General features: G+C 36.4%; 1 protein-coding gene across 15 annotated transcripts in view; it reads right to left on the bottom strand.

Moving 5' to 3' along the window:
- Window positions 1-27,987, bottom strand: part of LOC143239480 (homeobox protein cut-like) — a 383,408-nt gene that overhangs the window by 53,044 nt on the left and 302,377 nt on the right. For 2 of the 15 annotated variants that reach the window (XM_076480572.1, XM_076480577.1), the window contains exon 1: window positions 5,361-5,579. The exons of 11 other annotated variants lie outside the window; for them this stretch is intronic. In XM_076480572.1, coding sequence (XP_076336687.1) covers window positions 5,361-5,469 — 109 coding nt within the window. In that variant the 5' untranslated portion in view covers window positions 5,470-5,579. Of the gene's footprint in view, window positions 1-5,360; window positions 5,580-23,864; window positions 24,415-27,987 lie in introns of those variants that run through there. 2 more of the 15 variants (XM_076480579.1, XM_076480580.1) reach the window with 2 other exon arrangements.

Here is a 27,987-nt window from a genome sequence, read left to right as displayed (position 1 = left end):
TCGTTGCTACTAAAAGAAAAAAAAATTGACATTTTACAATTTATAATAAGGCAGTTCAATTTTCTGAATAAAGTGCAGAATACAATATAAATTATTCTAGGATATGAATAATATTTCATCGCTGTATCTGACTTATATTATTACAAATAGTGTTTGACAACAAAATGACGTACCAGAAGAAATTACTAGCAGTTATCATGCAGAAAGAAAACCACGTTTCTCAAAACTAGCGAGTTAGAATGATATCAAAAGAATTAAATAAGTAAAAAAAAACTAACAAAAACCAATGGCAAAATTTAACTTCATAAATAATATGACTGTCAAATCTTCAGGGTATATAAAAGTCTGTTCATTGGTGATCAATCAAGGATAAATAACGGTTCGTAATATTCAATACTTATTATTCAACGTGTTTTTGTAGTTGTAATGTTGAAATAGACACACCGTATTTTTAATGAAATCTTTCTTTGTTTGGGATTCCCTGTCATCCATCGGGAAGCATCGAGGGCTATGTAATGCTAATACAACATAGAACACACAATATCACCACTAGTGCATATAGACATTTGTCAAAAATTATAATTTTGACAAGCGCTAATACAGTAAGACCAGACCCATCAAAAGAACGAAAATAACAAAGAAATGAATGAAAGATTAAAACCTTCTACCACAGTAAAACACTATAATTGTTGTTGTTGTTTTTTAAACTACCGACCAGAGGGATGTTTGTCAGCATTGCTTATATGTTGGTTTGTTGTTGAGCACAGTTGCACGAGGGGTCATCTGTGTTGTGCCCACCGCGATTGTCAAAACCCGACTGTTAGAAGTGAGTCTTCAGTCAGCATAACCCTACCATAGGGTCATTCCGCAGCCACAAACTAGATACAGTAAAATTCTAAAACAGATAAAAATGATATCCAAAGATTATTCTAGTTCCGATATTTAAAAAATAATAATAATTTTATATTCCGACACTCACGTGTTTCGTGAGATTATATGTACGTGTGTGTGTGTGTGTGTGTGTGTATTTGTTACAAGTTTAAATGATACCCCATTAAGAATAAATAAAATATGCATAATGGTTAAAATTTAAAAATTCCCTTTCTTTACCAGTCCGATTGAACAATATACGAGCCACAGAAAAGCTACTTTATTGTAACACTGTGTACAGGTTATTTATAGAAGGTGTTAAATATCCTGGCAACAAGCTTTTGTAACATAGCTATGTTTCTTCTCCTTCTGTGGCTCAGTAGCAAGCTTATGACATGAAATACTCGCGGTAAGCACAGTGTAGATAGCCTGTAGTGTTTCATTGCTTTAAAACACAAACAACTCTCCTCCTCATTTTAATTGGTTAGGGTATTCGGTTCGCAATCTAAAAGGCCGTGAGATCGAAACCACGTGCCGAACATGTCTGCTCTTTCAGTCGCGAGGGCGTTATAACGTGACAATCAATCTCAATATTCGTTAGTAAAATTGTAGCTTTGGGGGGTAGATACCAGTTGTCTTCCCTCTTGTCTGCAGTTCAAAGTCAGAGACGAGACGACAGCAGCAGCGTCAGTAGGTTTGAAGTGAACAAGCAGTCTTCTTGTGGAGTTTTAACTACTTTATCAGATCTACTATAAAGATTCAAACATGACTGGTGAATAAGTATGCAATGTAAGGAGTGTCCCAGTTTTCATAGTTAATAATATTTATAAATACTTAAAATATTGCAGTATTACAACCGAAAAACTTAACAAAACATATAAACTATAGTACAAAGGATGCAAAACGGCCAATTAAAAGGTAGAAAAAGCTTTAATGACAGGAGAATGCCTTAAATCAATGGTTCCCAGCATTTTGTGGTCCTAGCATCCCTCCCCTCAAAAGTGTGCGTTCGTGTGCAAACTCGCACTGAAAGTGCATTAATTTCTTACTTCATTAAAATATCAAAACCAAAAGTTATTTTCATGTTAATATAAGCCTCTTCCACGTACTCCTTTGGACCCTCATTTCACGCTCCCTGTCTTTAACTGACCATACAATATTTTTATAATTCTTCTTGGTCAGTATAATACCATTTATTATGGATCAATTACGACTCAACTTTCCTGATAACGGCGAACTCTTGCACAACTATTCTTTGTTTTGTTTGCTTGCTTTAGAATTTTGCATACCCAACCCTAATTACGAAGTGATGGACTAGAAAGAGCCAGTAAACAGTGCCTACAACCAATTTTTGTGTTACTGTTGTGTGAGTGGGATTTGTGTCAAGACGATTTGGTTTATCTGGAATTTCGCACAAAGGGCTATCTGCACTAGCCGTCCCTAATTATGCAGTGTAAGACTAGAGGGAAAGCAACTAGTCATCACCACCCACCCCCAACTCTTGGATTATTCTTTTACCAACGAACAGTGGGATTGACCGTAACATTATAACGCGAAAGCGCGAGCATTTTTAGTGTGACGGGGGATCCGAACCCACGACCCTCAGATTACGAGTCGAGTGCCTTAACCACCTGACTTTACCGGGCCGTGTCAAGATGAAATAAGGCCAACTCTCGTTTCTTTGGCGATGCGGAATATTAAACACATTTCTTCCAGAACTTTAAAATATTTCACTCTTTATTTAAAACTCCTATACAGCAATTTCAATCCACTTGTTGACACTTTGAAGACAAGGTAAGCTCATTTAGGTAAGTTTATTTACTTCGCTATTGTTAAATTAATACTGATTTTCTGTGTTTTGTCGACAACAACCGAACTGACTTCTTGGATGGCATAACTAGGAATTATCGTATTGTACTTGGACAATCGCCAGAGAGACCCAAATTACACTGACTGTTTAAACTCGTTAGAGAGTTGTTCATTATTTTAAACAGCATAGTGGAGGGTGATATTCCACCGTGACAGTTGGAACAAATACTTAACTTCAACATGCAACACTGAAATTTTAATGTTATGTAGAATGTACTTATTCCAATGTATATATGCTGTTTCAATGGGCAAGTTTAATTATTATTATGACAGATGTATTCTTCAGTAGCCCAAATACTTTAAATTAGCTACTTATCGGATGCCACTTTAAAAGATAAGCCAAGTTGGGACAATTTCCATTGAATAACGGCGAATAAGTCAGTTCAGTTTAGCATTGAAGATCTAAGAGTCTGGTAAGACGTCAGGACAATTCACTATAGCAGGACAGATTGGTACGTCAGGACAATTCACCACAGAGGAACAAGCTTGTTGAATATGTCAAGCCAATCCACCACAGAAGAACAGCTTGACAAATAAGGCAGGTGAATTCACCATGAAAGGACAGTTTGGTGAATATACAGGGTCGAGAGATCACAGAAACTCATCAAAATAAATGCAAGAAGGTAAATTACCATGACAACTTAATTGGTGTACGTACGAAACGAATATTCAAGATATCTTAATTGATAGAAGATATATGAATATTAAAATATCTAGCAGAAAATAATACACAGTTCTCATACAAATGTTTTAATGCTTTAAGATTTTATCAAACTATACATATCAAAAAATATTAACAGAGCTTTGCAAGAATCCTTCAGGCTATTGATGTAAAGCCACAAAAACAACCCTCCTTAGTTTAAAAATTTACCACAATAGCACAATACAAGAACTAATACAGAAAACTTTGTACATGGTATAAAACAAAGAAATCATCATATAATACAATATTTAAAGACCTTATTAGGTTACCATGGTGTAAACAAGGACATCACCCCAGAGAATTTCACAAGTCTATATATAATTTATGAGATTAACACAATGTAAAGTAGGGTAGGAATATGTTACCACAGAAACTTTCGCAAATCCATACGGTTAAGATGCTGTAAGTATGGTAGGGATATATTATCACATAAAATTTCTTACGTCTACAGAAATTATCCATCAGGTTAACACAGGGGTAAAGATGGGACACATTAGCACAGACAAAATTAGGGTGTAATTTGGAAACACATTACCACAAAAAACGTAAACTTTCAGATTAGCGTAGTGTACAATAGGGACACAGCCCTCAGAGATGTTTCTAGAAAGATACGTTTTATTTTCTGCTACATATGGATGCAATGATTACAGTGATAACTGTTTAGTATTCGGTAAAAGTGCTTATTTGTGTGTTTAGTAACAACATGTAATGTTTGTTTGTTTGTTTTTGAATTTCGCACAAAGCTACTCGAGGGCTATCTGTGCTAGCCGTCCCTAATTTAGTAGTGTAAGACTAGAGAGAAGGCAGCAAGTCATCACCACCCATCGACAACTCTTGGGCTACTCATTTACCAACGAATAGTGGAATTGACCGTCACATTATAACGCCCCACGGCTGAAAGGGCGAGCATGTTTGGCGCGACGGGGATGCGAACTCGCGACCCTCAGATTACGATTCGCACGCCTTAACACGCTTGGCCATGCCGGGCCATATGTAAGGTCAAAGTTTATAGAGGAAACCGGGTTTCTACAACGATGCACACTAGCTTACTCGTGCTTAACTGTTCAATATGCACACACCTTTCATAACTCCAGAAAAAACAACAAATACACAAAACAGAAAAGGGGAATTTCATGAAAGTTTATTATAATTTTTAGGGTGCATGTTAAACCTAGACACCAACCTCCCCCAGTGGCCCAGCAGTAAGTCTTAAGACTCATGAAGCTAAAAGTCGGGTTTCGATACCTGTGGTGGGTACAACACTGATAGCCCATTGTGTAGCTTTCTGCTCATCTACAAGCAACAAATTATTTAGATCCAAGTGAACAACTCGTCTAAACGTTACTCATATCACGTACTTATAACTGTATTTGTTGTTTAAGAACAAATTTAATTCAACGACCTCGAGAAACAAATTAAGAGTTCAATTTGACATTTTAAGCGAAATAAGCACGACTCACTTTTTTTTTTTGTGTGGAACAATCTGCTTTACATCAAGAATAGGAACGACCCTGGGCATGTTTGTACCTCTTCTTAAGCAACCTAAAAGCCTCCACCAAAGACCCCACCCCCACCTCATGGCAGCAATTTAGAGTAAAAAAAAACTTCAACATGGGTAATCCAGTACGATTGTTGAAGTAAAATAGAGAGTGAATCTTTCATACTTAAGGGCTTGGTTAAAAGTTAAAACTGTGTGTGTTCATTCTGTAAGATTAGATTACGTTTGTAAGGTTTCTATACTTTTTTAACTGAACTGCAATTAGGAAACCGAGCATTAGAAAAGCAATGCATCCATATCGACTATTGCAGGTTATTGCATTACGTTACGACTAAAGCGCTTGAGGTTCATCTCGTTCGGCATTAATGTCTACTTCTAGGCTCACTGCGGGCGCGAGCTTACACTACTTCTCTCACTTACCCTTTCCTCTAACACCCGACTTGACTGTTCGAATACGCTTGACCCGCATTTCGTGCTTGCCAAGACCACCCAAAGCTTTACTTGATCGCGTCCAGATGGCACTATGCATGACAACACGAGGCCGACATGTCACGCGACTGAACAGTACGAAGTGGTAGTCGAGCAGAGGTTTGCTGGTGTTGCTTACAGTTTCGAGTGAAAGCCAATACTGCTGATGTGTGATCGGCTGCTCTATACTTCAAGGTTTATTTCATTCCCTGTTGCCATGGTGATCAATAATGGCCTGTTGAGATACTCATTAATGGCATTCCGAATACAGGCAGTAGGAAATGCTAATACACATACATTTGCGGCAGTGAAAACATACACGTATACACTTAAATATCAAGCAAAATTAGGGAGGCCAACAAAACAGCACGATTAGATATAATTCGTATCAAATTTCATACATTCCATTGCTTTCTCCACACATTCGTAAGTGTTCGCGATAATCGAGGCCTAGTATGTATTTTATGGGCTCTACTAACGTCAGTGGCTAGATGAAAATAAATTGATATTACAGCATAGGGATATTCTAGAGAACCAGTACATTTCTAATCTTTCGAAATTTGACGACACGTTGCTCGAATACGTTTTTTTTCTATTCCAGCTATTACATCTCTCAGGCGACACTGGTCTGATGCTGCGGCCTGCCTTCATTGACATTTCATATTTAGGTGCTTTTCCTGTTTTATCAGTAATTTATGAACACAGTGCTACATTTTCCTAGTAACCTTAGATGTCCGCAAGCCCACGACATGTAGATGGTCTACTCATTAATATTTCATATTTGCGTGTCATGTGTAACGTCACAGTGATCTTCGTGTCAAAATGATTCAAAGCGACGTATATAGATATTTGTATATAAAATATTTACACAAATTTGTTGATGTGTAAAGTATTTTAACAGAAAACAGCATAACATTGTGGGGTTTCAGTTCCAAATCTTACCTTTTCTTTTTGCGATAATCTATATTATATAAAATAATATGATAAAACAGACCTTTTAATCTACCGATGTTTAGAAAACACATTGTTAAAACTCACTAACGGTAAATATCTTTCATTAATCACCTCATAGGTCTGTTTTTATTCACCGAAGCTAATAAAACCAAACCACCCACAGTGATTTTACCTTAACTTACCGCACTGAACCAAACCATCAACAATAATTTTATTTCATAGTCTACTGTATTTAACTAAACCACCAGCAAATATTTTATTTTAACCCACTACACTGAACCCAATCACTTGCAATGATTTTACTTTAACTCACTGCACTAAATCAAACCACCAACAAATATTTTAACCCACCCCACTGAACCAAACCACCAGCAAATATTTTATTTTTTTGAACCAAATCACCACTACACTAAACCAAACCACCAAATCACTACACTGAACCAAAATGATTATACTTTACTCACTCACTAAATCACCATCTGAACTAAATCACCATCAAATATTTTATTTTAATCTAGTGCACTGAATCAAACCACCATCAAATATTTTATTTTAACCTACTACACTGAACCAAACCACTTGCAATGATTTTACTTTAACTCACTGCACTGAATCAAACCACTAACAAATATTTTATTTTAATCCAGTGCACTGAATCAAACCACCATCAAATATTTTATTTTAACTCACTACACTGAACCAAACCACCAGCAAATATTTTATTTTAACCCACAACACTGAACCAAATCACTTGCAATGATTTTATTTTAACCCAATGCACTGTTTGTTCAACTTTATAGTAACCTTCAGTGACATGGAAGATACTGTTATTATACTGGAAGAAGCAGGTAATTGCTGTTGAAGGATTTTAAAAAGACCCATGCGTAATAAAATGACGTGTTTTGTTGTTTACATTAATCATCAGAGATAAAAAATTTAATTTTAAGAAATGAAAACAACTTCTCTCATTCATTTTGCTGAAACAACGACAAAGGTTACTACAGGGTTTTAGTGGAACTTTGTTAATACGACCATTGCGATTAATGTAATTATACTTACAGGTAAGTTAACTGCACAAGATATTATCAGTTTATGATAATAAGTATGTTAACTATGTCTTAAAAAACATTTAATACACAGATCATATCTACATTTTCAACTGTTGTTGGATTGACCAATAAAAATAGCGTTTTTACGCCACTGTACTTTAGAAATATACATGTCCATCAACAATTATAATAACAACTTTCATAATATTTTGGACTACGTGTTGATTACAAACATAAAAAAAATTCCAATTATGAGCGAAACGATTTTACTTATCGCTGATTAACTGTAATTATTCTTAACACTATTTTGTAAGTTCTATTTAAACACTCTACACACACTCATTGAAAGAATAAGTTTACACGTGTGTTGCATCGTTTTAGATACATATACGTAACTCGTTACAACGTTTCGTTTTTATGAAAATAATAAGCAATAAATTGGTCTTGTCTGTTTGCTTTTAAACAAAATGCTGCACTGTACTAATCGATGTGATCGTAGAAATATAAGCTCTCGAACTTACGGCTGAGCCACCGGCGCATGGGACATAAAATAGTATTTAAAACTGGCCTTTTTTCATTATAACTTTTTCCAACAACATTATCGTGAAAGGTCAACTGTAAATGAAAATAGGGAAAAGGTGAAGGAGAAAATAAATAGCACTGAGTGAGAAAGTGGAAAGGAATAGATACATAAGGTTCATTGCATGTCCCTTCCACAGTCGAAGACGAGAGCGTCTTCTCCTCTAGCCGAATAAATTGGATGTCTATGAAACTCAATTGACCAAAACCTTGTAAAACGAAGCAGCAAAAAAGAAAGAAAGAAAAATTACCCATGAAATTTAAACATTCTAATCCTCTCCTTGAACAGTGATATTTTAACGAACCAAAACATTATCTACGCAGTTCCGAAGTAAGCACTCTTACGATTCAGTGTTCATTTTCTGCATATGCAAAACTGTGACAGTATTCTCATAAAGTTCCTTTTATTAAAATGGTATTTTCCATACATTTTATCTGACTATATTAATATCTTAATCTCGAGTTTCTTAGTTATTTGGCACAACAACAAAGACTCTCACATGCAGTTGATGATTCGTTAGTTAGGGTAGTCACAACTGTCCCGGATGCGACGACCCATGACTGCGTGTCTGTACGACTTGCCGGATGAAAAGCCACTGTTTTAACTCAAATACACGTAAAATTCAAATCAATAGAGAGTCTCTAATCTATTGAAAATTATATCGGTAAAACAATCTTCTACCTTTGGGTAATTTACAAAATGAAAAATATGTTAGTGGTGTTGGAAGAAGTTGCAAAGTGGGGATGTTTGTCTAGACGTGTAGATTTTACAATAAGAGCTTGAACGTATAAGAAGCTGTCAAAAGCAGCTCAATCTTAGGGAATTGGGGGTAGATACCCCAAGAAAATTAACATAATAATATAACTTACAGTTGTTACATAATTCAAATATGTAAAAGTAGAGGTGCTACAGCAACCTCAGTTTCGACACTTCAGTATGTTCTAAATATCTATCAGTCGACGTTACATCAGCAACTAGCTTCAACTTTGCACACGTCCAGCGCCAATCTTTTTCAGGTGAGGGTGGGGACTGAGATAGGCCAGACAGAATGCTGGGAGGGGTTTTGCCTTCAAGGTGAATAGATTAGCAGCGTGTTGCTCGTTAGGGCGGTAACAGCCAGCCACCCATCCAAGTCCACATTGAGTGCCGTCCCTAACTTTACACAAAACTAGCAAAATGACCAGAATATATAGATATAATGAACCAAAACATTTCGTTAATTAACCAACAGAAAAAAAGCCTGGCGTTGATCCAGCATGCAGCTTAGACTTACATTAATTCATTTCCATGCAACACATTATTTCACTGCTAGCTGAGGGTCTTCCATAAATCATGTATCTTCGAATCATAGCAGATAGTGAACTGATCCCGAACATGTTTGCACTTTCAGCCGTAGAAGCGTTACAACCTGATGGACGGTCAATCTCCCTAGTCCTTAGTAAAAAGCAGATTCCCTCTATCACTAAAAACGTTAGGGACGGCTAGCGAGGAGCTCTGCGCGAAATTCAAGACCAACAAATAAAAATTAATAATTGGCTTCGGTAAGCACACCATCCTCTGAATAAACATGCTTCCTTCAAAACGTAAGATGTCCGAGACGAAATTATTCACAATCACCCAAATTTCATGTTAATACTCTGACAAGTATGTTACTGAGATTTTAGCGGTTTTATGTGTGAATGTGATTCAAACGTGCTTTTCCTTAAAAACATAAGCGCGCGCAAATTTTGTTCCAACATAAAATCGTGTTAAGAGTTTCGTTAATTCGTTTGGGAAGTACAGATTCACCACATATATACATGTGCGTTTTAGCAGGTGATTAAAAAACAACAACAAATAAGTAATTAATGAACATACACGAGATATGCAAATCACATCTCCAACAGTTTTAAACAAAACGATGAAACTGTAGCCTTCTTCGTGGAAAACCGGTGTTCCTAATTTCTGCTGACGGGAAAGAGTCGTACATGCAACACGTAGACAAAGAATTAGTCAAGTGAGAAGAATACGTTGCCAATGGCAAGGCCAATCATGCAGTTAAACGTCACAAATATACGAACGACTTCTGTTACTTTGTAAGTCCGTCATACAGTGATCTCTGATATTTACAGAAAAGATCGACAAACTATACCCTCCAGCCACCATTTAGGATTCGCCTATTTAAAGAATTATGGGCTGTTTTTTAATGGGAATTCCACTATTGATGGGCCCGTTTGTCCGTCGTCAAGGTGACGCGTGACGGAATGTCAACAGGTGATGGTGCACTGTTGTTTTCTGAACCTTTCGTGTTTATTTCAATTTCATTTCAAGCTTGGGACACAATTCCGGTTTAGGGCTCGAGAGATTTATGAAAGCGAGGCTCTACAAATGGCTGTAGTTCTTCATAACGTTCAAAATCTGCTTTACGAGCATCTCAGTACTTCGCAAATAACCTCGCTCCAACTCAGACGCATTAATGCCGCGCCTACGGAAAACCGGCGTGCCATTTCGTTGTTGAGATATAGGGTTGTCATTAAACATAGGTACTTGTGATCGTAAATCCTCTTAAATTATATCGTCGCTCACTTTCACACTAACCTTCGGCCTCAGTCGAAGCTAGAGATGAAGAGATATAAAGATCGGGTTCAGGGATATAGAGTTTTGAGTATTTGGAACTGGTCTAACCTAGTTAGCTCTGTGTATTTGAATATGAATAACTTGAACGACATCTTTATGATTTTTTTACAAATGTTCTGACAAATCCAAATAGCCAAGCTTGATTTATCGAGAAAGTAGGTAAATAATTTATATTTAAACAAAAGGAAGATAAACCCAAACTATGAAGAGAGTATGTTTCACATTCTATACGTATTTACGATATACACAAATACACAATGACAGAATCATCAAAGATTTGCCTAGTCACAATAAAACTATAAAATATTTCATCAATGACTTTGGAGTTGTTGTTTTTTTACATATACTACCATAGAAGATATATAAACAAAAGAACAGAAGATACAAAGAAGAGGATGGACAGACAAAAAAAGAGATATTGTAAGAAGCAAAGCACAAAAAGAGATTGAAAGAGAAAAACCTGTAAATGACAGAAAAGTGAATGTGACCAGAACGTTTAAGAGAAATAGATAGGACAAGGTGGTGGCGTTTTTGCACAAGGTTGAACAAGAAGCTATTTGCGCTCTGTCAACTGCGAGGAATCGAATCCAGGGTTTCAGTGTTGTGATTCTACAAACTTACCTCTGATCTACCATGGGACAGAGTGTGATGGACAGTGAACTTCTGAAGAAGTCAAAAAAAGGTAGAAAGCTAGGTAGATGTCAAAGTTAAGAAAAATATAAAGAGAGAACTAGATGGCGTTGGCAATAAGGGGAGGTGATGAGAAATACATTATTAATGGAACAAAAGAGCAGAAAAATAAAACAAAAATATGTGTGTAAATTTAGGACAGATAGGACGAAAAAAAAAGATGATGATAAAACACTATCAAATCTATATAATTAGACTCCAAACAGATAGTGTTGAATAATGCACTGGCTTCAGGAAGGCAGAAATTGGACCATATTTGTTAATTGTAAATTAGATTATATGTTACCAAGATGAAAGTACATAGAGAGTGAATTATCGGTGCACTTGGTCAGTTAATTCCAGGCCTTGTAATGTTCGTAAGAATTACGAGATAATTGATGATACATTAAAATAACAGGCGAACAAAAATAACAAAAATTAGTGAAAGACAAGAATTTAAATGAACATTAGTCAAAGTGGTAGGCTTAAGAATATCATGGGGGAAGAAATGAGATAATTTAGGTGACACGTAATATTGAAAATATGAGATTCAACGAGGGATTATTAAATGATATAAAGGCAGCTAATAGTTAAAGTCCCAGTGAATCAAGAAAAAACAAACAGTTATTGAAAAATGTGAAAAGAGTAACCAGTGAGAAGAAATGGATATCACAACATATCGAATTGTTATTCGATTTTGGAATTTCAGAATCACATTATGGCTAACTCGATCTCATATAAATAGTTAATCATATAAAGGAATCTCCTCATTGCTTCTATTCGCTGTATTTAAAGTGTGTGCTTACGTTTTGCACACGTAATCCCAGAAGAGCGAGCTTCATCATAATGCCGTGAAAACTACGCCGATAACACGATTCCGTTACAGAGAAAGTTCTTTATCTGCAAATTGTGTGACTCAGTTATTTTATGACTTCATTGAACTATATATATACAACAATAAAGAGTTGATTACAAGAAAAGCACAGGTGCATAGTTTAATATACATTTATTTATAAGATTTACTGGACTTTTACCGTATTACAACACCAAGGCGTTAAAACCGTTTCACTTGTATGCGTAAACATTTTCAACAACAACTGTGTTACACTTAACAGTTTCCTTCATGTTGTTTCTATTTACGCAAACAAATGAAACAAAACATTTCTAAAACATGTGATATGGATTTCGTTCACTACAGGCACATTGGTGCTCACATAAGCATGGTATATACTGTTTGTATAGTTTCGTTAAATCAGTATCTTACATTGTTTACGCCAGTAATTCCGATGTTGATATTCAAAATACAGTTAAGTAATTCTTTTCCGTTCGAAATTAACGTCTTAGTTCTTATGTGGGTTTAACAAAAACTAAAGTTAATCTTCTCTAAATTTAATTAAAATCATTCCATTTGCTTAAATTTGGTCAAGATATGTTAATGAATTAAATATACGGAATATGCATATTTTTTATCAGCCTACCGTAATTTCTCTTACCATATCCAAAAGAATGTAAAGCAACAAGCTTAGAAAAGCATTATTTCACTAAAGACACGAATAGTAATATAACTGATTGAATGTTTTTTTTAAATACAATAACAACTGCTACGTTTCTTTCGCTATAGTTCATCGGTTTTCTTCACTATAGAATTAGCAATTCAGTTCATTACCAGGAAATATAATTCAGTGTATTGGTCGTGTTGAAATGCAAACACATGCTGTCAGAAACGTTTCCTCTTATTCAAAGAAGTTCACAATAAATATTACAGAATCAGCATTGATCAAATGATCTCATGGAATAAGATAAAATGTTGTACAGCTGCCTGTGAACTAAAATGATAAATCAAGTAATTAAAACTATTTATTCTTTACTTATTATTTTTAAGGGTCATATTAGATACTCTTCCAACTACTTGTAATTTGTAATCTTGCAGAAGCACAACGTACAAAGTTGTAATATTTGTGTTCAGTTCGTATAATTGGTTTGTTTTGAATTTCGCGCAAAGCTACTCTAGGGCTATCTGCGCTAGCCGTCCCTAGCCGTCCTTACTCTGCTAGAGTAAGGCTACAGGAAAAGCAGCTAGTCATCACCACCCACCGCCAACTGTTGGACTACTCTTTTCCCAACGAATAGTGGGATTAACAGCACTTATAACACCCCCACGGTTTAAAGGGCGAGCATCTTTGGTATGATGAGGATTCGAACCCGCGACTTTCAGATTACGAGTCGAACAATTTAACCACTTGGTCATGCCGAACAGCCCAGTTCGTATAAAAACAGCACTTAAAATCTGTTTCAATACATAAAATGCGAAAATAATTATTTTTTTTTTCAAAGACAAAAGTTTATTCACAATCATCAAATTATATATAAAGTTGGTCAGTAATTATCGGTATCGTGGCTCGAAATGCTCCTAAAAAGAATTATTGGGTGTATAGCAGCTCAAATACTTCATAATCTGTATCAAAATGTACATACATTGATACTCAGTCCAGTAACCTCGCTTCCATTCGTACTATTCTGTAACAGTTCATTTGTTCCATGTAATCATTTTATAGTAGTTTCGGTGTAGAATGTTCGGTGGACGCGTTTTGAAATCGTTAAAAATTTTTGTTAATGCTAAGTTTCTCTAATTGTTCAGAAACTTTTTTACGTCTATTCCTTTTCTCAAAATACAGACATGGTTTATAGCAAGGGTTCTTAACATGTGGTACGCGAGAATATTTGGAAAAGAAAACGACATTAAAAACGAAAGAAGCCCCTATGCCTCAAAACATATGTCAGCTTTCACTTTAAAAGTTCTTTCTATACATGAACTAGAGGTGACGCTGTCTACACTTTATATTCTGAATTACCTTTCAAACTGTTCAGATAAAATAGTGTGCTTTTTGTAAACTTGTTATCGAATGGTGTAGAATATTCAATATTCTGAAGGTCATACTAACAATAAAAACACAGACAGCATCGTGTACAAAGTTTGGAAGATTGTTATTGAACGGGTAGAATATTCTAAAGATCCTGCTATTAAAACAACACACACACAAACGTCAACACCGTGTACAAAGTTTAGAACACTCGTTATCCAACAGGTAGAATATTCTAGAAATTGGTTGGTTGGTTTAGTGTTTTATGGCGCAAAACAACTAGGCTACCTCCGCCAAACATCCAGTAAGAAGTTAAAATTAAAATAAATTTAGTAAAATTCATAAAAGGAAATTAAGGTAAAACAAAACAAAGTTTAATTTTTGAACTTAAAACATAAATAGCATTAAAGCCAATTTTCACATCTAGTTTACAATGGTAAGAGAAAAACTACAGTGATACAAGTGAAAAAATGATTTTCTGTAGCATAATTGTAATTATCATAACTCGCGAGGAAGACTAACAGGTAAGTTCAAAAACCACAGTCAGTCACCTGAAGTTTGCCTTTCCAGTCCTGGTTTCGAGTTATTTGACGTTATGGACATTTTCAGAAAGTAAAGTAATAAAAGTTTTAAAAGACTTGTAGCAACATTTTAATTATAATTCGCTAGGATGACCAACGGGGTAGTTCAAACAGCATCTTTAGTCAACTGAAGATGGCCTTTCCAGTCCTGGTTTCGAGTTATTTGATGTTACGGCCATTTTTCTAGTTTCAAATCGAACTAGATGGACTTTGATTCTTAAAAGAGAATCACATTAAAAAAAGCCTAATGTATAAATTAAAAATCTTAAATATCATTAAAAGGATTATTGGCCTTTAAAAAACTAAAAACATTTCTAAGGTGGACAGTGTCACCATTGCTAATAACACTGTCTAACGTTATGAACAAACCTTGGGACAGAACATGTTTCAAATGGTGCAGTCGTTGAGTGTCATAAGGACGGCAAGACAGTAAAATGTGGCTTATTGTGACCTGAGTGTAACACAGACAACACATCGGTGCATCAGCTCCAGATAAAAGAAAACGATGAGTTAAAAAACTGTGATCAATGTGTAGTCTAGTTAGGACATCTTCCTCTTTCCGATCCTCAAAGAAGCAAGACGGCCAAAGTCCAATAGAGGATTTTATTTGGAAAAGCTTGTTTTCACGTTGCTCACTCAGCAGACTACCAGCTGGCACGGAGCCAAGCCCTGAATACAGGACAATAGTCCATGTATGGAACAGGCACTGCAGTGATAGTGCCAGAGCAGATAGATTTAGCTGTGGTATCGGCTAGCTCGTTTCCGCGAATACCAATGTGTCCCGGTATCCAGAAAAACTGGATAGAAGTAAATGTCAAAGAGAAATGAGCCAGTCGGATTTGATTATCGGCAAGAACAGGTTGTGAACTAACGTGAAGCGATTCCAGAGCCAGTAGAGAACTAAGCGAGTCAGTATAAATAGTGCAATTTGAGTACTGCTTAGCTTCTATGTGATCCAGAGCAAGAGAAATGGAATACAGTTCAACAGTGAACACATAAGCTGTGGAAAGAATTCTGTACACAACCACCGAACTACAACAAACCAAGACAGAGCTCACAGAGTCATCTGATTTCAAACCATCTGTATAAATAAGAATGGAAGGATAGTTCGAAAGATGTTCAGCAAATAACAGACAATATTTCCAATCGGGAGTGTCTGCTTTTCTCAGATGACTTAAAGATAGGTCACATTTGGGGACTGTAATAGGCCATGGTGGGATAGGCTGACCATTGGATACAGCAATGTTATCCAAGGACAGACCCAATTCATCCAACTGTGCCTGAATACGAAGATCAAAAGGAGCAATGGCAGATCGTCTGTTCTGAAAAAGTATGGCCTACTGAGGAAGGAAAACACAACCCCAGGTGGGATGCTTTAGTAAGGAACGAAGTTTGAAGCATATAGTAAAGAGGGTTGCAAACGGCGGAGGTGCAAAGATGGTTCCTGAGACTCTATGTATAAGTTCTGAACTGGAGAAGTACAGAAAGCCCCAGTGCAGAGCCGAAGTCCTTGACGATGAATAGAGTCCAGCATCTTTAAGGTCCTGGCAGAGCCATGGACCAGTGATCCAAAGTTGAATTTCGATCGAATAAGAGTACGATATCTCTTTAGCATAGAACACCGATCTGCTCCCCAAGTGGTGGAAAAGAGGACATGGAGGATGTTCAGTATCCTTGTACATTTGACCCGTAGCTGCTTGATGTGTGGTATAAAGGTCAGCTTACAGTCAAAGATAAGCCCCAAGAACTTTGTCTGAGAGACCACATGCAGCACAACTTCACCAATACATAGTTCAGGATCAGGGTGAATACCCTGTTGGTGGCAAAAGTGCATGCAAACGGTTTTAGAGAGTGAGAAATTAAAACCGTTTGCTGTGGTCCACTTCAGCAAACGACTGAGGGCAGTCTGTAGTTGCCGTTCAATATACCTCACGTTCGACGACTGACATGAGATGTGAAAGTCATCGAAATAGAGCCTGTTTGCAACAGTAAGAGGGAGTTGTTCAGTGATGATATTAATTTTTACACTTAAAAGTGTGACACTCAAAACACATCCCTGAGTTCAAGTTAAAAAGAACGGGAATGTTTTGAACCTATACGGTTTTGGAATTGTCTGTGGATTAAAAATGTTTAATAAAAATGGGCAAATGGCTCCGTAACCCATATATATGGAAGTCTCACAAAATGCCATACCTCCATGTTATATCATAAGCCTTCTTAATGTCAAAGAATATTGATGCAAGATGTTGTCGTTTGAAAAAGGCTTTTCTGATTGACGTTTCAAGTCGAATCAGATGGTCCGTAGTGGGGTGCTGTCGTCAAACCCACACTGAGTGGGCGAGAGGAGATTATTTTATTCGAGGAATTAAACAAGATGAGCATAAACCATCCTCTCTAAGATCTTACAGAGACAGCTCGTCATAGCAATTGGACAGTAGTTTAAAGGAATTTTGGGATCCTTCCCAGGCTCAGAGAAAGGTAGGACAATAGCCTGGCGCCAGGCATCAGGAAAAACATTCTCCTGCCAGGTCCGGTTAAAAACAATCAGAAGAATAACAAGAGAAGCAGGAGATAGATGGCGCAGCATTTCATAGTGTACATCATCAGATCCAACCGATGAACTGCCAGACCGATGAAGGGCCAGTTTGGATTCCATCAGTGTAAAGGGACGATTATAGTCATAGAGACAATCAGCTCAAAAGGAAAGAGGTGATCGCTCTGCCCGAGTTTTGATGGCTAAGAAGGTGGAGGAAGAGACAGAAGTACTAGATACCCAGCAAAAGCTTTTACCTAGAATGTAGGCGATGCTTAGGGTATCAGCTACTTTCTGGCCATCAGAGAGCAAGATCGAGAGGAAGACAAAATTATATTGCCCACTGACCCTTCGAATCTTGTCCCATATGACTTTGGAACTGGTAGTATAAGATATGCTGGCTGTGAACTTAATCCAAGATTCCTTCTGGCTTTGACGTCTTACCCACCATTGGAAAGCGATGCAGTGCGAGAGTGTGGGATACCTATGAAAAGTATCCTAGGCCAGTTTTTGAGCCTTCCGTGCTATGTGGCAGGCAAGATACCACCACTGACGAGGCTCTCGTGGAAAACATGTCGAGGTTTTAGGAATACTTTAAGCAACTGCTTGTATAATACAGTCAGTTACAGCTGCCACACAGTCGTCTATTGATGGTTTACAAACGATGGCAGGATCAAGTTCTGCGAGAACAGTGAAGGAAAGCTAGTTTGCGTGACTCAGCTTCCACCGGAGCACGCGGGTTGGGTGGCATCGACCACAGCCAGTCTCTCTCAAAATTATGAGAAAATGATCACTCCTTCGTGGATTATTGTCAACCCTCCATGAAAAGAGGGGGAGTAGTAAAGGGGAGCAAACTGAGAGATCAATAGCAGTAAAGGACTGACTAAGTGCATGAAAATAAGTGGAAAAACCGCTATTCAAAAGAGAAAGATTGTGATCAGAGTGACCCCTCCGATCAACATGAGCAAAAATACAAGAAGTATCATCACCGTGTAAAAAGTTTAGAAGATTGGTATTGAACAGGTTGAATATCCTAAAGATCTTTCTATACATGAAAAAACGCATTAGCACCGTGTTCAAAGTTTAGAAGATTGTTATCGTACAGGTAGAATATCCTGAAGCCTCTTCCTATGTAATACAGACACAGATAGTGTAATGTACACTTGCTTTTAATATTTGCATCTCAGTTGTTAATATCGAGAATTTCTATTCTCTAAGAATACTGGCATAAATAGTGCACTGTAAGCTGTTCCATATTTTCTGTTTATCAATTGTTTCTTAAAACTGTGAAGGTTCTGATAATATTATACGCACAGATAGCACAATATAAGCTTTGTACACCTGGCTATGCGATGTTAATGCAGTCAGAAAGCCACTCAGCCAACCTTTTTTTTACTTTCTGAGTATTCTCAAGACACCATTTGTCACTTACTGATTTGTTTTTATAACTAGCCTAGCGACAAATCAATGCTCCACCGCATGGATGTTGCAAGTTACCTTTTACGCACAGTGTATCATCAATCTGACAGAAATCACCTAGCATCTTACAACGTATCCATACAAACATATTGTTTCAATCTGACAGAAATCACCTAGCATCTTACAACGTATCCATACAAACATATTGTTTCAATCTGACAGAAATCACCTAGCATCTTACAACGTATCCATACAAACATATTGTTTCAATGTGACAGAAATCACCTAGCATCTTACAACGTATCCATACAAACATATTGTTTCAATGTGACAGAAATCACCTAGCATCTTACAACGTATCCATACAAACATATTGTTTCAATGTGACAGAAATCACCTAGCATCTTACAACGTATCCATACAAACATATTGTTTCAATGTGACAGAAATCACCTAGCATCTTACAACGTATCCATACAAACATATTGTTTCAATGTGACAGAAATCACCTAGCATCTTACAACGTATCCATACAAACATATTGTTTCAATGTGACAGAAATCACCTAGCATCTTACAACGTATCCATACAAACATATTGTTTCAATGTGACAGAAATCACCTAGCATCTTACAACGTATACATACAAACATATTGTTTCAATCTGACAGAAATCACCTAGCATCTTACAACGTATCCATACAAACATATTGTTTCAATGTGACAGAAATCACCTAGCATCTTACAACGTATCCATACAAACATATTGTTTCAATGTGACAGAAATCACCTAGCATCTTACAACGTATACATTCAAACATATTGTTTCAATGACAGAAATCACCTAGCATCTTACAACGTATCCATACAAACATATTGTTTCAATGTGACAGAAATCACCTAGCATCTTACAACGTATCCATACAAACATATTGTTTCAATGTGACAGAAATCACCTAGCATCTTACAACGTATACATTCAAACATATTGTTTCAATGACAGAAATCACCTAGCATCTTACAACGTATCCATACAAACATATTGTTTCAATGTGACAGAAATCACCTAGCATCTTACAACGTATCCATACAAACATATTGTTTCAATGTGACAGAAATCACCTAGCATCTTACAACGTATCCATACAAACATATTGTTTCAATGTGACAGAAATCACCTAGCATCTTACAACGTATCCATACAAACATATTGTTTCAATCTGACAGAAATCACCTAGCATCTTACAACGTATCCATACAAACATATTGTTTCAATCTGCAGGAATGCAGTGTTTATAAAGTGGCAATACGTTATTCTGAGAGGTGCAGAGCATTTCTAGATTTCTCGTATTCCACATTACTAAAACCTGACATTATAAACTTCTCCAACAGTGTAACAACAATGATAACTGCAATGATAACGAAATGACTTTCTCAGCCCATAAAGACTTACGTTGTGGTCCTCACTAAATAGCTTTTGCGTCAATCACAAGGCTTTATATAGCAAATGTAAGTTATTTTGTAGACAAAGTTTTTAATATTGAGTGCAACTCTAATTCCTGGACCTAAGATGATAGTCCTAGTTTCTCATAAACTGTGTTAAGTCGAAAACGTCAAATGCTCTTAAACAGTCTTTTCTGACGTAATGAATGTCACATTCCAGGTATTAAATAGCTGCAAATCGTGACAGAAGTTAAGAAAACACCAACAACTATTTATGAAATAGTTTAGAAAAACCTTATACCTTTTCCACAATCTGAACGAAACCACAATTCCTCAAAAGCCAAAATCTAGAAGATCGGTTTCATTGTCACTGAGGTTACTTTTCCCGAATATAAATTAATTAAGAAAGCCAAATATAAATTAAAAAAGCTTTATGAAAATACCATTATTTATTTTTCTTCATCTTTATCCCCTCTGTTTCATACATATATATAATGTGTCTGTGTGTGTAAGATAGTGTGACGTGGATATATACATTATATATATTTATATATAATGTATATATATGTACGTGTATATAAATACACACACATATTTGCGCATAGTGTTGTAATTAATAGGTACCAAGTCATCTTCTACATAAAAGACTCGTGGAGGCTTAGCCGTAAGATTAACGGATCATAATGCTGAATATTAGAGTTCGATCCCTGTAGCATGTACAGCACAGATAGCTCATTGTGCATCTTGGCTTTTAACTAAAAATAAAAAAATTTCAGCGGTACCACAAAGACAATAGTATACTGGGTACTGAACGAAGGTGTTTCGTCTTCTGAACATTAACTTCACAACTACGTCTTTATAGGGCACTTTAAAGAAGTTACGATGTCGATAGGTAAATGATTTGGTTTCCACTTTTACACATGATTACCACTAACTCCTTCTAAAGCTGATGTGCACGAGAGGATGAACGAAACAGATTTAATATTAACTTTCTATAATCAACGTCTATACTGTAGTAAATAAAGATAGTTCAGCATAATAAAAAGCAGTAATAAAGAACAACCCCTATGGCAGACAGACAACGTTAAATTCTTAATTAGTTCAAAAACTATTTTTCAGGCGTATACACCTCATCGTAACGGCTCCAGGTTAGTTTAGCAACGACAGTTTGGAAAGATGTCTTTCAAGGAATTAAAAAAATTACTACATCGAAAGAGAAATAAAACAAAATTCTTAAGTTTTTTGATAAAAAACACAAGTATCGACTTTGAATTTGTAGGGGGCATTTTTAAATTTTTTGAATCGATTATAAGCTTTAGTTCCTCGTACATTCTACTGATTAAGTTTATAAATAACTAAATCCCAGTGAAGGAAAAACTTTCTAAAATTTTGCTGAAGTTATTATACTTTACGGAATCGTTTTATTGGTTTCTTTTGAATTACGCGCAAAGCTACCCAAGAGTTACCTTGCGCTAGCCGTCCCTAATTTAGAAGTGTAAGACTGGAGGGAAGGCAAATAGTCATTGCCACTCACCGCCAACTGTTGGGCTACTCTTTACCTAGCGAATAGTGGGATTGGCGGACACATTATAACGCCCCAACGGCTGAGAGAGCGAGCATGTTTGGCGTGTGAATCGTTTTATAAGTAATCTGTTGTTATTTAAAATAGTCTAACCAGAATGAGGCCAGGCATGGCCAGGTGGTTAAGGTACTCGACTCGCAATTCGAGGGTTACGAGTTCGAATTTCCGTCACACCAAACATACTCGCCCTTTCAGTCGTGGGGGTGTTATAAATGTGACGATCACTCCCACTATTCGTTGGTAAAAGAATACCCCAAGATTTGGCGGTGGGTAGTGGTGACTAGCTGCCTCTCACCTCTAGTCTTTCACTGCTAAATTAGGGAAGGCTAGCGCAGATAGCCCTTGTAGAGCTTTTGGGAAAATTTAAAACGAACTATCCAGAATGAACCTGGAATAATTAGAATGTAAAGTGAAAGGTCAGAGGATGAAAGAACAGTTTATAAAGTGAATAAATAAAAGTTACATTGCTGACATGAATTTGTTTAAAGTACCAACAGGCTTCCTAAACGTTTCCATTTAAATTTACTAATTCACTTCGATTGTTAGTTGTTTACTGTCGCATCATAAGGACTCAGAAGATCAGGTATTTGTTTATAGTCAGGTCAACGTTTCGGCTGAGCCATCATCCCCATTATGGTAACTTGGCTGAAACGTCGATTACTTAATTACTTTCCTCCCACACACGCCCTAGTGGCACAGCGGAATACCTGCGGACTTATAACGCTAGAAACTGCGTTTCAATACCCGTGGTGGGAAGAACACAGATAGGCCATTATGTAGCTTTGACGGACATCAACTGATTGTCTTAAGCACAAAGTTGAATAATTGACTGTCTATGTCGTGAATACCACAGGGATCGGACCCGAAACTTTAGCTAACAGTTGAACCACCAGGGGAGGAAAAGAGATTTTAAACATTTTAGATTTTGTCGCGCACGCCTGCACTTATAATTTGTTTATTTCTAGTTAAGCGCAAAGCTGCAAATTGGTCTATATGTACTGTGCTCACTATGGGTATCGAAACATGTTTTATAGTGTTCTAAGTCGGCAGACTTACCGCTGAGCCACTAGGGGCGTACTTATCATCCTTGTGTTGCAGTAGGTTTTATCACTTTTATGATTTGTATTATATTCTGTCTACATAGTTTATTGCCTTTATTTGGTTATTATCTAGTTTAATACTTTATTTTGCATTCACTAAGAATCATCTGTAGTATTTCTCTGTTGAAGTTGTTTTTAAAGAAAAATAAACATATTTGTTGCACATTTCAGAAGCTTTACCCGCAACTTCCACTATTAAAAACACTAAAAGATGATTTAAATTCTGGATTGAATGAAGAACTTGTTTGCATGTACTTAATGATGAGAAAACGGGTTCTAATATTGTAACCGATCTAGAAATAAATGTACAGTTTCACCTTGGTCGCTAAGCATAACCCAGTGTTGCAAATGGTGACATGTCCTCGTACGTACTGTTAAAAATACACCACAAGGACACCTTCGTTTTCACAGGAATTCCATATTATTATCCACATATCATACGTGATTTCGTCTTAAGCTATTTAACCCTCACGATGTACCCCAAAGACTAACAGACAATAGCGATGAACAGTAGATAAACCCAGAAATAAACTAACAGACAATAGCAATGAACAGTAGATAAACCCCGAATAAAACTAACAGACAATAGCGATTAATAGTAGATAAACCCAGAAATAAACTAACAGACAATAGCAATGAATAGTAGATAAACCCAGAAATAAACTAACAGACAAGAGCGACGAATAGTAGATAAACCCAGTGTTTTAAATTTGTGATTTTGTAGACAATTTGACTACAAATTCATTAAAAATATTACCGAATCGCTATCTTTTTTCAGCAAAACGTTGATTACGTTTACTCAAAGTGATTTAAGTTAAGAAAACATACTTTAGTTACTGTAATATATTTTAATTTGATAAAAGGTTTGAAAAAAAAAGGAAAATCGGTTTGAAATCTCTTACTTTATCCACTTTTAGCAGTAAAATAACAACACTAATGTTTAAATCTCTCGTTTTATTAAGATTTAACACTATACTAATAACACTAATACTTTTAAAAACTCCATATTTCTACATACATAACCTCTATTAGGCTTAAAGCGTACATGATTATATAAGTTATATTCTTACGTTGTTTCCAAAGCCTTGTAACATGTCGTTTATTCCTTACACTGAGGGTTAATCACACTTTGAAAGAGTGATGTTCTTCGTCCATTATGGAACTATTTCTTCATCTTCGATCGTGTCGAAGCTGATGCTCAATTACGGACAATTGCTAGATTCAGTAATTTCCATTACAGTAAGTCTCTGCGAGGTCAGTATTGGAACATACATCTTGTCCTCTTTCCACAGAACATCCAGTGTGCATAAACGACAACGAACACCCCTTGGGGCTGTATCGTGTGTGGGAGAGACTTGAAAGATATGTGGCAAAATTGAATTGCTGTAATTCCAGTTTCTTTGTCCATTTTTATCATGAAAATAGATGAGGGCGTTGCTCCAGATTGGGTTGGGGGACGGGATAAAGTGGCGACACTCGTTTATGTATTTTTTTTCCACTACCATGAAGGATATTCAAGGCGTTCGTTTTTGAAATGTTGCATCATTTGACTTTACATTTTAGTAATTTCTTCTTTATGGAAGGTTGTGACGTATTCTTCCTGCTATACATCTACCCATTACCGTAATGTACGTTAAGTTGTTGGAATTTACTTAGAAGAAAATATATATATATATATAGGTGATAAACATGTCGCCGGTGGCGCCACAAGTCACATCTGCAGCGACACGCCACTACATATCGTTCTTGTAAAGTACGAATATCCCTCTATATAATTCATATCATCACTAAAGTGGTCAGTATATAACGGATAAACATAGTTTACGGGCCATTTTCATTTAAACTAAGATATTACATTTCTGCCGTTAGAAACTGATTCCTTTATCGACAGCGTCATGCTGCAAGGGTTTTTTTTTTCTTTGAGCGTTGTTGACACAAAATGTATCAGATAGAAAATGTCATATTCTTGCATGGTCTGGCAACAACCATTATCGTCTGAGAAAGTTCGTTAACATTTACAATTCCATAATTGAATCCTTATTGTTTCTCACGTAACGAATTCAGTCAAAACAGCAATATTCACTCCTTTACACACACACACACACTTCTAATGAATCTACCAACAGTAGTCTGTATGAGCCCTTTGACTTTAAAAAAAACTAGTTTTTGGATCGAGCTCCAGTCGAGATAGTTAAAACATCAATTATATCATGGTTGAAACATTTTCTTTGAAACTAGGTCTTATGGTAGTTAATGAACTTTTAACTAGATTAAAAATTTTGCCTTAGCACTTTTCTGATTTGTTGCTCAGAAATGAGCTAGTTAAGTAAATTGTGTCCACAACATCTGAAATAAAACGTGATTTAAATCACAATATTAGGCCTAATGACTTTCATTGGTTCTTAAGCTAAGTCGTTTCCCACCACCACAGCACTGAGTAACAAGCTTAAGGTGGTTACATACCATGTGTATAACTGAATTTCACGAGCAGTTTCGCATCGTTCCTGCATAGTATTTCAAGTATTTGTAGACCTGGGAGAATCAAATACAATCTAGACCTCTTTTGTCCTCGTGTAATGTGTTTGATACATGCTGTAAAATGCTATTTAGAACTTTATGTAGAGAAAGCTAGAATATTCATTATTTAACACTGTTTATATTTCAGGGCTAAACTCCTTGAATATAATACACAGTATTTCGCTTTATTTAGTCAATGCACAAAGAGTTGATTGGTAACTTCACACTTTTCGAGATCGTCAAATCAAGAATGTTTATGCTGATATCATACTGCGTTACAAGAACCATCGCGAAAACTCACGTGCTTTCCAGAGATTCCACATTTACACACACAAATAAAAATTTAGTTAAAATATTAAATAAATATGCCATAGTTCACACAAAGATATCTTCTCATTCAGACTAACGTTTATTTGCTGGAAACATTTATGTAAGATAGTTTCTTTCGGGATGAAGGCCCAGCATGGCCAAGCGTGTTAAGGCGTTCGACTCGTAATCCGAGAGTCGCGGGTTCGAATCCCGGTTGCACCAAAAATGCTCACCCTCGCAGCCGTGGAAGCGTTATAATGTGGCGGTCAATCCCACTATTCGTTGGTAAAAGAGTAGCCCAAGAGTTGGCGGTGGATGGTGATGACTATCTGCCTTCCCTCTGGTCTTACACTGCTAAATTAGGGACGGCTAGCGTAGATAGCCCTCGAATAGCTTTGCGCGAAATTAAAAAAACAAACAAACTTTCGGGATGTGACCTATTTTTACACGTTTGATAAAGAATTATTACGTCAATCCTTCTACATTTTTAGCACCTGAACAGAAAGTGACACATCTGTAACATCATAATTAGACATGTAGTTACTAGCTCATGGAGTGTGAAGCAAATTATACAATTTCACAGTATTTTCCAGTAAATTACCAGAGAAAAAATAGCCACTCAATATTATTCGTCGCCAAAAGAGTTTTGTTCGGCTCCTTGAACCAAATAACGGAATTGAGTGTTACTTTTTTAACGCATCCATAGCTAAAATGTGTAGTGAGCTTATTGGAATCGCTGCTCGAACCTTGTATATTCTAAACCGTTTATGTTTTGTTTTGTTTAATATTCCCACACAGCTATACAAAACTAACTGCGCTAGCTGTCCGCAATATTTAAATTACAGATTAAAGAGAGGACAGGCCACATCGCAAATTCTTGGGCTACTGCAATCGAACAGTGGGATTTGACTGTCACTCTTATAATGCACTCAATGCCTCAAAGCGCAGGACCCAATTTTACTTCAACGAAACGAGAAATAAAGACCCTTGGATTCACAGTTCGATACGCTAGCTAATAGGTCGTGCCCGAGTTATTACGGCCCATAGCTCGTTAAGCTATACCGTAACAAAATAAACTAATGTGTATAAAACTGCAGAATCGAATAAAAGCTAAATGAAAAAAACAACAACAATAATAAAAAAAAACTGGCAGCTCTAAAGGTAAGAGAAGTTATTTAAACTTTTCTTTTAAAGGTCCCAAGTGCACTGATAATATATACGAATCAGTGGAAATTATAACTTAAGACTTATCATCGGAAAATAAAAACGATTATAAGTGAAATACCTCATACGTATACATACATAACTTTAGTCGCTCAGGAAGATCCGTGACTAAAACTCTACAGCGTACAAAGTAATAACTGTCGTTTATACCCTTGAGATGTAATGAAGCATTCCACCAGAAGTAGGGAGTAAAAATATTATTCGAACCTGTAAGTTCTAGAGAAATGAATATTGTGTGTACCAAAAACAAAACAGAAGATTTGAGCCAATTTTCATCAAAGTTAAACGTCTACAAAACGAAAACAATAACTGCCCCCAGAAAGATCAAAATGCTCATATTCGATTAGTTATTAATAATATAAATGTGCTTTTAGATATTTTATCCTTGGACAACTTATTCTTACACAATCTACTATTTTTCCTGTAAGACGCCATTGTCTTCTTTTGTTTCTTATCAGTCCATAAATCAAATAGAAAGCTGCTTTGTTCACTGACTTCCAAGAAAAGAGGGCGCTCGCTTTCGGCAACAACAGGTGACAACTACCTGGAAGGTGTATTAAAATAATGAAAACCGAATGGACATTGAAGATCATTCTTATACGATTTCATATGTGCACACATACGAACATATTTCCTCGTGATCCACAGCTATTCTTCACGGGCCAGGAGACAAAATACCCTTCGACCTCGCACCTTTCTTCTTTTTCTATGTGACATAATGCGCCATCTTGGTAACGTGTATATGTTACCCAAAAATACGTCCATACGTTTGTAGATGTGCAATGAGATTCCGCATACTGTGTAGCAATAATCTCAAGTAATCAGAGCTGGTATTACAAAAGTTATAAAGCAACACCGTCAGCAAGCAAACAGTACGAGAAAAGTGAAACCACATTCGTGCAGTTTCAACAGGCAGAGAGACGTATTTCCTTCTACATCGAGGTACTTAGTTTAATTGAAAAGCATAAAACGAATTATGAGAGTACATTACGACGTAATATACACAAGGACTGCATTTGTGTGTAACGAAACATCATGGATAGGGTAATAATGAAAATTATATACACTGCATTTGTCTGTAGCACCGAGTCTTCATCTCAATATGAAACCAAACATTATTGTATTCATGATACCCTAAACGGC

This window comes from Tachypleus tridentatus, chromosome 13 (genome assembly GCF_004210375.1).
Source record: "Tachypleus tridentatus isolate NWPU-2018 chromosome 13, ASM421037v1, whole genome shotgun sequence".
Classification (NCBI taxonomy): Eukaryota; Metazoa; Arthropoda; class Merostomata; order Xiphosura; family Limulidae; genus Tachypleus; species Tachypleus tridentatus.
The sequence above is the reverse complement of the archived record's forward strand: the minus strand, read 5'-3'. Positions and strand labels throughout refer to the sequence as shown.